The sequence below is a fragment of the Salarias fasciatus genome, unplaced genomic scaffold (genome assembly GCF_902148845.1).
Source record: "Salarias fasciatus unplaced genomic scaffold, fSalaFa1.1, whole genome shotgun sequence".
Taxonomy (NCBI): domain Eukaryota; kingdom Metazoa; phylum Chordata; class Actinopteri; order Blenniiformes; family Blenniidae; genus Salarias; species Salarias fasciatus.
In genome coordinates this window covers 1828205-1840946 of record NW_021941373.1, presented here as the reverse complement: position 1 = coordinate 1840946, position 12742 = coordinate 1828205, and the positions used below count along the sequence as shown (strand labels likewise).

Here is a 12742-nt window from a genome sequence, read left to right as displayed (position 1 = left end):
TTAAGACTTCAGGTCAGACTCACTTTGTTAGATTTGCTTTTAGAAATAATCTAATTCTCGACCTTTGACCTCTGCTGGCCCAGTCTGGATGCTCCTGACCTGAGCTGGACTCTTCTTACTTTCAGCTCATCTTCAGATCAAACATGTTTCACTGGAATGTCGACTCTGAACTCAAGCTGCATGATGGGAAGTGAGAATCACTGAAACCTGCTGAGTCCTGAACTCTGTCTCTGTCTCCCCTCAGGAGTCCATCTGGAAGACAGAAACCGTCCAGCTGGTAAAGACAGTCCTCAGAGATGAAGACAGAAAGAGAATCTTTGTTCTTGCTGACTTTGTGCTCTTTGCTCAGAGGCTGATGGTGAGGTCAGGTTGGTGGGAGGAAGCTCTGGCTGTTCAGGTGGACTGGAGCTGAAACTCCTCGGAGAAAGGAGACCAGTGGGCGACGATGGCTGGAACCTGAAGTTATCAACTGCAGTCTGTGAACGTCTGGACTGTGGCTCTGCTGTTTCCATCAATACAACATCTGAGTCCTCAAGAAGATCTGTGTGGATGGTCAAATCTCAATGTTCAGAGCCTCTGTCAGATTTGAAGAATTGCTTCTGGCCCTCTTATTCTTCCTCTTCCATTAATCTCAGGTGCTCAGGTAAGACCAGGGAGGTTTCATTATCTGCATGTTCTCCACATGGTGAGTTCAGACAGAAAGCTTCTAACATGACATCAGGATGGATCAGTCAGGAAAGATTCAAGGTTTTTATTTTCCATCTGTTCACATGAACCAGCAGCTCAGACACACAGGCTTTCATGTTTCTGTGGAGTCAAGTTAAAAAAACAGATTCATTTATCAAAAGGAGAATTAAATAAAGACTCAGCAGGAGAGAAATAAAGAATAGACACAAAACAACAAGAGGACCAGGTGTTTGTGTGTGTGTGTGTGTGTGTGTGTGTGTGTGTGTGTGTGTGTGTGTGCGCGTGCGTGCGTGCGTGCGTGCGTGCGTGCGTGCGTGCGTGCGCGATGTTTCCATCCCAGTTGTCGTCAGTTTCACTGTCAGGAAAAAACTGTTGTGAAAACATGTTTTTTGTTGTGATCCTGTCTTCTGTCCTGTGAGAGTGTAGCTACAGTGTTTCTTGAGGTTGTAGCTGCAGTGACCTCCTGTCCTGTGTTCAGACGGGGTGCGGCTGCTGAATGGATCCAGTCGCTGTTCAGGCAGACTGCAGGTGAAGACTAACCCGTCTGACCAGACCTGGTCCTCAGTGTGTGAAGCAGACCTGGACCTGCAGGATGCACAGGTGGTGTGTCGGGAGCTGGGGTGCGGGGCTCCTTCAGTCCTGCAGGGGGCGCTCTATGGAGACGTGCAGACTCCCAGGTGGAGCCCAGAGTTCCAGTGTGGAGGCCATGAGTCTGCTCTGCTGGACTGTAGAAGCTCAGGCTCAGCTAGAAGCAGCTGCTCACCTGGTAAAGCTGCTGGACTCACCTGCTCAGGTAGAAGAGGAGCTGCAGCTTCCACTGCTCTTCTCTTCACTCTCACTCCATCCTCTCTCTCTTCTCTCTCTGCTCGGGTTCAGGGGGCGATGAGTTCAGGTTGGTGGGAGGAGCCAGTCGCTGTGCAGGAAGTCTGGAGCTGAAAGTTCTTGGTGAACAGAGACCTGTGGCAGGCTATGGCTTCACCCTGAAAACAGCAACTCTCATCTGTGAACATCTTAACTGTGGCTCTGCTGTTTCTGTACAACCAACTCGTGTGTCAATTCAATCTATGTGGGGAATCGACTCAGACTGTGTTCAATCTGGATCTGATCTGTGGAACTGTGTGGAATCATGGATCTCCTCTATCACCCTGAGTCTCACCTGCTCAGGTATGTTTTGCTGACTTTAAAAAATGAATCTTTCCTTCCTGGTTTAACAGCAGATTAATTTCCTGCTGCTTGTCTGCTGCTTCAGTTTGTTCCTCAAACCAGAGATCAGCTGATTGGTCTCCAACAAAATCATGTTGTCAGAAAAAAAACTCAAATCCACAAAGATCTGAGGATGAAAATACCTCAACTGCTGGAGCTGAGCTGAGTTCTACTGTTTCCTGAGTTTCTATCAATAACTCTGAGTTTCTATCGTCTTGTATGAGTTTCTACTCTTTCCTCTCAGTTTTGAATGTTTACTTCGAGCTTCTGCTGTTTCCTGTGAGGTTCTATTGATTTCTCTGAGCTTCTATTTTTCCCCTGAGCTTTTCCTGATTCATAAGAGGTTCTACTGTTTCCCCTGGTTGACGTTCTATTATGTGTTCAGCAGGGTTTGGAGGGTTACGTTAAAAATGTAATCCCGTACAGTTACAAGTTACCTGTAAAAAATGTAGTCAGTAACTTCCTCTAACTACTGAAACAGTGAAGACAAAGTTATGTAGCAGAGTAGTTTACATTAGTTTTAGATCAGTAAACAGAAATAAAGACAAGGACAAACACAGTGTCATCCACTCAGTGTTCTGACAACTCTCACTCTCCACAAACACTCAATACTCTGAGTAATGTGATTACCTGCTGAGCTCTGTGCTCAGCCTCAGTTGCTCCCAGCAGCGGTTGTTGCTGTGGTCAGTGTGGACAAGCGTCCAGGAAGCAGTCCCTGAAGGAGGAGCTGTGCTCCATACAGGTGAACTGTCCAGGAGCTGATCAGCTGGAAGCAGCTGCTCTTCATACAGTCACTGCTGGGCTGCTTTGGTTTGCTGCGCCCCCTGGTGGCCACGAGGAAGAACAGTCAGTTCAAATGCAGTCCAGACCAACATTCCACTCTTCATCAGTGTTGGGCGGGTTAGGTTCTTTTTTTTTTTTTTTGAACAATCAAGCACCACATCCTCATCAAACAGTGTGTACATTGTACAACAACACCCCACCAAAACAACAACCAGCACATTTTCAACTTGTACACAGAGCACAGCACAGTCCTGCATTGTAAACTGGGATGTCAAATGGGCAAGTTACTTTTAAAAAGTCAGTAGTTATAGTTTTTTTTTTTTTCAAACATGTTTTTATTATTTTTTTGTTATTTTAACAGAACATACAAAAAACAAAACAAAACAAACAAACAAAAAAAATGCTCACACACAGCGAGGCTCCTCATTTCTAATAACCGGATGAAATAACAGTGATGACATTAGAAACTATAATGGAAGGACGTTGCTCATTTAGAAGAGAAAAACCAATCAAAGAAAATCAGCAGTCATCCATCCAGCCATCAGCAGATATGTTATTTTTCTCAAGAAATTTATAGAAAAGACTCCATATTTCCTGAAACTTGTCAAGTCTGTTCTTTGCTGTGCAGCTTATTTTTTCCAAAGTAAGATAGAAAGTCAATCCCTTCAGCCACTGTGAAGCTGGACAAACAGTCTCTGATTTCCATGACAAAGCGATACACCTTTTAGCCTCTAGTAAACATATACTGAGCAAAGATTTCACTTTTTTAGAAACTACAAATTCTTTTGGATAAATATTAATTCAACAGACACATTTTCAGGGTTGGGAGGGTTACTTTTAAATTGTAATCCAGTACAATTACAAGTTACTTGTCAAAAAATGTAATCAGTAACTTACTCTAATTACTTCAATTAAAAAGTAACGTACCAGATTACTTTTAGTTACTTTTAGATTACTTCACCAGCAAACATAAGAGATAAAGACAAATACAATGTTTCATCCTCACAGTGTATTAACAACTCTCCACAGAAAATACTAAATGCTCTGAGTGTTCTGAACTCTGCTGAACTCTGTGTTCAGCCCCAATTAATACCAACAACATGACCTTTAACCTCTAAACCTACTGAGAATCTGACTTCCTTTCTTTCTGACTCAGGATCAGAACCATCAGTTCAGGCTGTGTTTCTCCAGTCGTTCTACAGTCCAGCAGCACCAGGAGCCACATTGACAGTGTTAACACACATTTATATTCTATCCTCAGTCTGCTGTGTAGCTGTACTGCTGCAGTGAGGAGCAGGGTTTGTGTTCAGGTCGGCCAAGCAAAGTAGTTTTTCAAGAGTTCAGAGTTGATTCATTCCTCAGTGACAGAAGGAAACATGCAGTCTCCAGTAAATCCTCCATCCAGGCTGAAGATATTACTGCCTCCATCAGATTCTTCTGAGTTCAGCCTGGTGAGGCTGAGGTTCTCAGCAGCAGGTTACTGACAGGTTAGCAGGTTACTGACAGGTTAGCAGGTTCCTGACAGGTTAGCAGGTTACTGACAGGTTAGCAGGATACTGACAGGTTAGCAGGTTACTGACAGGTTAGCAGGTTCCTGACAGGTTAGCAGGTTACTGACAGGTTACTGACAGGCTAGCAGGCTAACAACACTTTAGCTTCACTGTGAGTTCAGGTGTGTTTCATACCTGTAGATGTGTCTTCAGGTTTGATGAGTTCCTGGATGTTGAGAGCATTTTCACGGCTGGGAGGCAGAATTTAATTTCTAAAGAGAAGTTCTGGCCTCATCTGACTTAGATACAAAATGTCTCCGTTTCCAGCCAAAGAATGAGTTTCTCTCTCTGGAGCAGCCATGACTCCAGCAGCAGGGGGTAAAATCCACGGCATCGCGGGATGTTTCATTCACGGTTAAACGTAGAAGAGCGCGTTAAAGGTAGTAGAGCGGGAGGTTGCTCCAAGACAGCGGTCGATGCGGCGTCTATCATTTATATATCTATGATGTTTATTGTTTATAGATCTACAATATGGCGGTTTGTGCCGTAAAGTGCTGCAAGGTGCTGTAAAGTGTCACAATGTCTGTATACGGCGCGGACGTCTGGGCTGTGTTCGAAACCGCATACTGTCTACTACATCCTTACATACTCATACTATCCATCCTGCATCCTGCTTACTCAGTCCATCAAACAGTATGCGAAGCGTTTACACTACAGCATACTCCATAATAACCCACAATGCATTGCACTTCTTCCATGAGCAGAAATCGATCTGCTAAAGCTGATTTCACTGTAGCTCTAAACTCGTCAAATGTATAACTTCATCGAGATTTTTTTTTAAATTAGGCGACAAAGTGGTGGTTTAGAGCCGAGTGTGTCGTTTATTTGTCCGAATACCAGCCGTTTATGATTTTGTTCGGACGAATTCGGCGAAATTCAAGCCAGCCGCAGTGAGCAACGCACTTCCGGTTATTTTCACCAAAATAAAGCACCCCTTTCCCTTTCTCATGCAAAACAACCTCAGTGATAAATCTGTGCTTTTACTTTGAAAACAAGAAGGCAATCTTTCAGCAATATATCTTGCTTAACATCGCCGTTTGGACCGGTGTCCCGTTAACGGACCACTTATTATGCCAATTATGATGCTTTACCGACGGAGAGTTTTTTCGGCTCTTCAACAAAGATCGGCTCGCCGTCTTCGGTACATCATGGTCGCTTTCAGCATGAAGTTGTTCTCAGATGTAAGGGTTTTTTTTGTTTTTTTTTTGTTTTGTTTTTTTTTACTAGTTTTAATCATTGTCAATCCAATCAGAAATCTCGTAACATAACATACCTCCGAGCACAAACAATGGAGGGAAGATTAAATCTAGAACAATACTCAGCTTGCTAAATGTACATCATGAAGAAACGGTCATTGTGAACTGAACAAAGTTTATTCAAATGTCCGTCGCGTTGCATCTTGGGCAATTTCAGTATGAGTAGTGAACACACGATGTATACTCAACATTTCTGGCGAATGCAGTATGCATCCGGGAACTTCTCGCATACTCAAAATCGCATACTGCCAGTGTAAACACACTGCATACTCAATAAGTTAGTATGAGTAGTACGTAAGTATGCGGTTTCGAACACAGCCCTGGTGTTGCTGGTATATTCCGTCTGATTTTCAAAAGTAATCCCGCTCAGTAATCCGTGTTTTTATCAGAAGTAACTGTAACGAGATTACATATTTTTTGCGCCTACTGTAACGGATTACAGTTACAATTTTTTTGTATCCTGATTACGTAACGCCATTACATGTAATCCGTTACTCCCCAACCCTGCACATTTTAGGAAATAGAGGAATTTTCCTGCCTATAATTTCACTCACAAGATTTCACACGTTTCCCCAGAAAGATAAAACATGCTGACACTCCCACATGCAGTGAAAAAGTGTGCCTTTCTGATCCCCACATTTCACACAGAAATCGGGTATGCAGGGGTTAAATCGGTGTAGTTTAACAGGTGTAATGTATAACCTGCTCAACCATTTCAATTGTAACAGTTTAGAATTTGTATTAATAGATTGGGTCTGAGCTAATAAGCAAGCTTGTGACCATTCTTCCCCCGTTACTCCTTCAGATAAATCCTGTTTCCATGCTTGAAGAGATTGAGCAGATGATTCTTTGGATTTGCTTACAAAGGTCCGATACAGAACTGAAACCTGGGCTTTAGAGCAGGGGTATGCAACTAAAATTCACAGAGGTCCGGTCAGGGATATTTTGTTAAAGCAAAGGTCCGGAACATCATAATGTCTAACTGAATTAGTGTGATATATGCTGATGTAACCTAGTAGTTCTATGAGCGTCTACATGTCATCAATAGCTGACTATCAAATCAAATGAATCCATGCACTCCTTGACAACCTCCCATCACTAAATGGTTTTTTGTGGTGCCCCAAAATCCAAGCAACTCTGAGGGAACATTCATTTGCATGTTGCTGGGCGGGCAGTGACTGTCAGGACTCTGGTGGACTGATCATACTGGGCTCCAGGCCCGCCAACAGCGGGGGACAAACGGGTCTATTAAAGGCGGGGGGCGGGGGGGGGGGGCATCCAGCACCCCACTCACGGATCCCGACGCAGCATGCAGGCACCACGCCTCCCCAACCCATAGGCTGGTCCATGCTTCACATGTACGCGTTTCTGCGTCCGCTTTGGAGTGTCCGCTTTGGAGTGTCTGCTTTGGAGTGTCCGCTTTGGAGTGTCCGTGCACCACCGATGCGCACGCGCTTTCTCCCATATCTCTCCCAGACTTACATTTTGAGCTCAGCTGTGCGCAACGTTCAATGCAGGAACACTGATCCACGCAGCCTCGAAGCTTTTCCGGCACTACAGACTGTTTATCTGCTTCTTTATTACAGATTATTTAGAGAAAATTAAGCACTTACATTGTCAGTACATTATCATTAAGTATTAAAGTTTATTTAGCTTTTTTTTCCTGTTTCTGAATCGCGGGGGCGGCGCCGGAGCGATTAGTTACTTTTTCACTTCTGTCTGCGGATCTTCTCCTCCCTCCAGACAGAGTCTCTCTCTCTTTCCACCAGTTTTTCACTCTTTTGGTGTCTTTAAGTGGAGCCATCAGGCTGGAGCTCCGTCTGCTTTCACTTTTACCGTCATGTTTGGTTTGCTGTCGCGGTCTGGCGCATGCGTACACCGCCACGAGCTGCGCGCAACGCGGTCTCAAAATCTGACTGCTGCGCGGACGTCCGCGGATCGCTCCGCGGGACCCTAGCGGACAGGAATTCATGACGATTTTTACGTCACGCGGACCAACGGATGGCGTCTGGGTCCGGATCCGGACCGCGGTCCGCCAGTTGGTGACCCCTGCTTTAGAGTGTAACCCCCTCAAAGCACAGTCTTCAAGAGGAGTTAAAGTTGGGAGTGTCAGATTGTTTTTCTGCCTGGAAAGAATGAAACTTCTAAGCTGCAGGTATTTAAATAATGTTTTATTGGAATATTGTAATTTGCTTTCAACTGTTCAAAAGACAGAAGGGTTTCGTTTTCATCATATAAGTCTGACATCTTTGCGATGCCCTGGGTGGCCCAAATTTGAAATCCCAAGTCTGCTCTGCCAGGAACAAAATCATCATTGCCATAGACTGAGGAGAACTGGGAAAGTTCAGCAACCTCTCCCAAATATGCGAGAGAAGTATGCCAAACTGACAAGGCGTTTCTGAGAAATGGCTTTTTAGTGTTTTTAAGAAGTTTACGTTTATTAGCCGAATACATATAAAGGTTTGGAGGAATATTTAGGAGATGTGTTTCCATTAGAACCCAAACTGGCGGATGATTCCTGTCAAAATAGAACATTGAGGCTCGTATTTGAGCCGCCCAGTAGTACCACTGAAGATTTGGCAGATTCAGTCCCAGTAGTTATAGTTACTAGTTACTCCTTCAATAAAGTAACTGAGTTATAATATTTTGAAAATAACTAATTACTTGGTAAAATAACTTTTGCATTACTTCAGAAAACAAATGTGTTTAAAGGTGCATTAAGGAGTTTGCATGTTTCATGCGAAACAGCGGCCCCTTCAGGCCTTGGGCGTAACTGCAGCTCAGTGAAACGCTGGTGCCTGTGGCTTGCGTGCATGTACGTGCACGGAAGAGGGGAAAAAACCTGCATTAGCAGCCTTGGCATGCAGAAGAGGTGATTGATTCACAAGAATGGCTTCAGCTGAAGGAACTTTTGGTCAGCCTCCTTCCTCGCTCTGTTAGCAGCGCTGCAGTAACCTTGAAGGTTCTTCTGCCTGGTGGGTCTGTGCTGGAGCTGTGGCAGTGCCAGAAGCCGGTCTTTTCTTACTTTCTGGAAGATCCATCCTCATCCTGCTCAGTTGTTGCTCGCTAAGCATCTGGCGGAGTAATGGCGGACAAAATGGAAGCTAAGCGAGTCAGGCCAGCGGGAGGCGCATTACGTCACATCCTCTCAAATTTCCCCAAGAAACACAAATTGCCGGACCAGCACTGTAACTATTCCAGTGACAAGTTAGCACTGTTAGCGGTACTTGCAATGAATATGTCAGGGACATTCTACACATCACTGAATATTTGTGACATATTCATGGTGGAAAATATTTTTATTGTTCTAAACTCTTTAATGCACCTTTAAATGTGTCAAAGAATGTGGATCCAATCTTACTGGAACTTTAAAATGAACCTCGACTATAATGATAAATTTGCTCTATGTGGTTCAGCTTGCTGTCAGTAACATAGTTATGAATAATTTATATATATATATATATATATATATATATATATATATATATATATATATATATATATATGTGTGTAAATGTGTGTGTGTGTGTATATATATATATATATACAGTATATATATATATATATATATATATATATATATATATATATATATATATATATATATATATATATATATATATATATATATTCAGTTATCTATATTTTAACAAAGTTTATTTCGCACGGAGGCCGCCATTGTTGTGCACGTTGCAAAGCATTCTGGGTAGTGACATCACAAAGTTGTTTCACCTCTCAGCAGTGTTTTTTGGAGTGATCTGTTCGCAGCTTTATAAGCATGGGTGTTCAACCCTTTCAGTTCGAACCAACACGAAACCAAATACAGAGCGAGGACGAAAATGAAAGTAACAAAGGAGATGACGATAAAAATGGTCGCTATCAAGAGGAAGAGAGAGTCGGCCACAGCCGCTGGTGCCTTGGTGGATGCTGCCTCTAAGTGGCGACCGAGAGAGAGCGTCTGCTGCAAAGACCTCAATTTTCTTTCTGTCGCTGTTCATGGTACTTATTTACTTTATATCGTCACAATTAACATTATTAACACAAAAATGACAAACGGAGATGGCTGCTCTCTCTACTTTACCATAGATCTCCCCTGTATCACAGCGCATCCAAACTTTCAGGCTGTCTGCAGAAACCCGGACGTGTTGTGGGCCCTGGCCAGCCTTCATGATGATTCAGTACCGATCTACCCAACATAAGCCTAATCACCAACAGGGAAGTATTTTATCTAACCAAGAGTAAAATATCTAGTGCTTAATTTGTAAATCATAAGGTACCGGAGACATACAGAAAACAGTGCTGAAAAAAAAAAAACAGAAAACAGTGCTGAAAACACGCAAATGCTCATGCACCATGCTGTGAGACTTACAAGCCTAAATTTCAAATAGCAACCATGGTATAAAAGTTCTGGCAATTATTTACCATCATTATTATTATCGGGCAGGGGTCTGCAACTTGATTTGGCATCTGGCCAATGTTTGTTTGGGTTTTTTTGGGACTGTCAGCTACAGCTCCCTCAGTCCTGAGAGCAACACAATGATCCCTGAAGATGAAGATAAAACACCAACAGAACAGTAAACAGCCACGCTAAACCCAGAAATTAACCTACCACAAAAATATTTCCCTCGTTCTCTCCAAGCCACCGCTACGCCGCTCAGATCCTTCCTCTCAGAACTGAACTGTTCGTAATTTTTCCCGTTCTGTCCGAGACGCTCAGCGTTTAAATCTTCTTTCCACCGTCTCAGAAGTTGAGATCGCGTCCAGTCCACTGATGTTGGAGCACGGAGGAATCGTTCAAAGCCAGCTAGCTCGTCGGTGGCTAACAGCTAAGCTAACAGCTGACTGAGATGCACAGCAGGAGCTGCAAGAGCTTACAATGGATCACACAAATCTTATGTTATCATTTAAAATCTGGCACGGCGGCCTAATAACAGTGTTCTTACCATATTTAACAGTCCAAAACACTCCACATCACGGCCATGTCCGGATTCTCCTCCTCCTCCCTGTTTCGGCTCGGTGTCACTTGCTGGTGTTATTCAGACTCGTTTTGAGTCATCATCGCGTTCCCCTTCCTTCTTTGTAAAAAATGACAGTAAATTTAACTGTCTTTTAGACATGTTTGATTCGTCCTTTGTTTACTCTCTTCATGAATAATCTCAGATGCAACAACTTTCTGTCAGAGGCGGGTTTGATTCACTGCGTCAGCAGATCTGCGGCTCTTTTAAATGACTTCTTTTTTAACCTTTAATTGTATTAAACAATCTGAAATTAGTAACATTTGTTCTGTGAATTAATGTTAGAATATTATTATTTTATGCAATTAACGTGATTTCTGAGCACAGGTATGGATACTTGGGGAGCTGAACTCTCCCACAGGCATCTTCCTACTCTTTTCTTAATTTTCTCTCCTTAGGAAAGCTGTGGATGCTCACCACACTTCCTTTTATTCCCTTGTTTTCAAAATTACATCCAAAAGCGACGCAATGTGGCATTTTGTTCAGTTGCAGCTGACGAGAGAAGTACTTCGTGAGTGGTTTGTGGCTTTGCTCGGTGAACAGACCAGACGTCATCACTCCCAGAATGCATTGCGTGGCCAAAACATGGCCGCAACCATGTAAACAATAATCTTATAAACGAGTGACATTTTATAACTTATGCATTATGTTTATACTTTTCTAACAGCGTATTTTAAGTGTAGACATCAGTGACAACATTTGTAGAGCTAATAGACGTTTTAATTGGGGTTCGCTTTAAGGTGCATGTTCAGTTATTTATTACAAAACTAAACATATGATTAATGAAATAAATGAACACTTGACCGAAAAAGTGACAAACAGGAATTGCAACATTAATCTAGTGTTGTGCTGAACTCCACTGGACTGTTTTGCCAAATGAACTTAGAGGTTTGAAAAGGTCATTTCTGTTTGAAGAAATGAACCGAACCACTGGAGACAGAATAACAGTTACTCCCATCAAGGCTCGCTATATGTCTATGGCCTCTACTTTTTATGTATCTCTGGTAGTGTCATGGTTTGTGCTGTAAAGTCTGGACAGCTCACATGTCTGGAATATTTAATCTGATTTTCAAGTGTAATCCTGATCAGTAATCCATGTTTTTATCAGATATAATTGTAATGAGATTACAAATGTTTAATGTATGGTAAAGGATTACAGTTACACTGCTTTTGTATCCTATTTTTGTAACTGTGTCACATGTCCTGCGTTCCTCCCCAACCCTGGTGTTCAGACGGGGTGCGGCTGCTGAATGGATCCAGTCGCTGTTCAGGCAGACTGCAGGTGAAGACTAACCCGTCTGACCAGACCTGGTCCTCAGTGTGTGAAGCAGACCTGGACCTGCAGGATGCACAAGTGGTGTGTCGGGAGCTGGGCTGCGGGGCTCCTTCAGTCCTGCAGGGGGCGCTCTATGGAGACGTGCAGACTCCCAGGTGGAGCCCAGAGTTCCAGTGTGGAGGCCATGAGTCTGCTCTGCTGGACTGTAGAAGCTCAGGCTCAGCTAGAAGCAGCTGCTCACCTGGTAAAGCTGCTGGACTCACCTGCTCAGGTAGAAGAGGAGCTGCAGCTTCCACTGCTCTTCTCTTCACTCTCACTCCATCCTCTCTCTCTTCTCTCTCTGCTCTGGGTTCAGGGGGCGATGAGTTCAGGTTGGTGGGAGGAGCCAGTCGCTGTGCAGGAAGACTGGAGCTGAAAGTTCTTGGTGAACAGAGACCTGTGACGGGCTATGGCTTCACCCTGAAGACAGCAGCTCTCATCTGTGAACATCTGAACTGTGGCTCTGCTGTTTCTGTACAACCAACTTATGTGTCATATCAATCTATGTGGGGAATCGACTCAGACTGTGTTCAATCTGGATCTGATCTGTGGAACTGTGTGGCATCATGGATCTCCTCTCGCACCCTGAAACTCACCTGCTCAGGTATGTTTTGCTGACTTTAAAAAATGAATCTTTCCTTCCTGGTTTAACAGCAGATTAATTTCCTGCTGCTTGTCTGCTGCTTCAGTTTGTTCCTCAAACCAGAGATCAGCTGATTGGTCTCCAAGAAAATCATGTTGTCAGAAAAAAAACTCAAATCCACAAAGATCTGAGGATGAAAATACCTCAACTGCTGGAGCTGAGCTGAGTTCTACTGTTTCCTGAGTTTCTATCAATAACTCTGAGTTTCTATCGTCTTGTATGAGTTTCTACTCTTTCCTCTCAGTTTTGAATGTTTACTTCGAGCTTCTGCTGTTTCCTGTGAGGTTCTA

At 43.4% G+C, this 12742-nt stretch overlaps 1 protein-coding gene across 1 annotated transcript; it reads left to right on the top strand.

Annotated features, from left to right (window-relative positions):
• Window positions 1–1176: 1176 nt before the first annotated feature.
• Window positions 1177–11770, top strand: LOC115384907 (scavenger receptor cysteine-rich type 1 protein M130-like; the record flags this gene model as incomplete). Its single annotated transcript, XM_030087087.1, has 3 exons — window positions 1177–1480; window positions 1564–1851; window positions 11727–11770. Coding segments are annotated over 3 exons (636 nt in total), but the record flags the coding sequence as incomplete, so codon positions are not given.
• Between the last annotated feature and the right edge of the window lie 972 nt (window positions 11771–12742).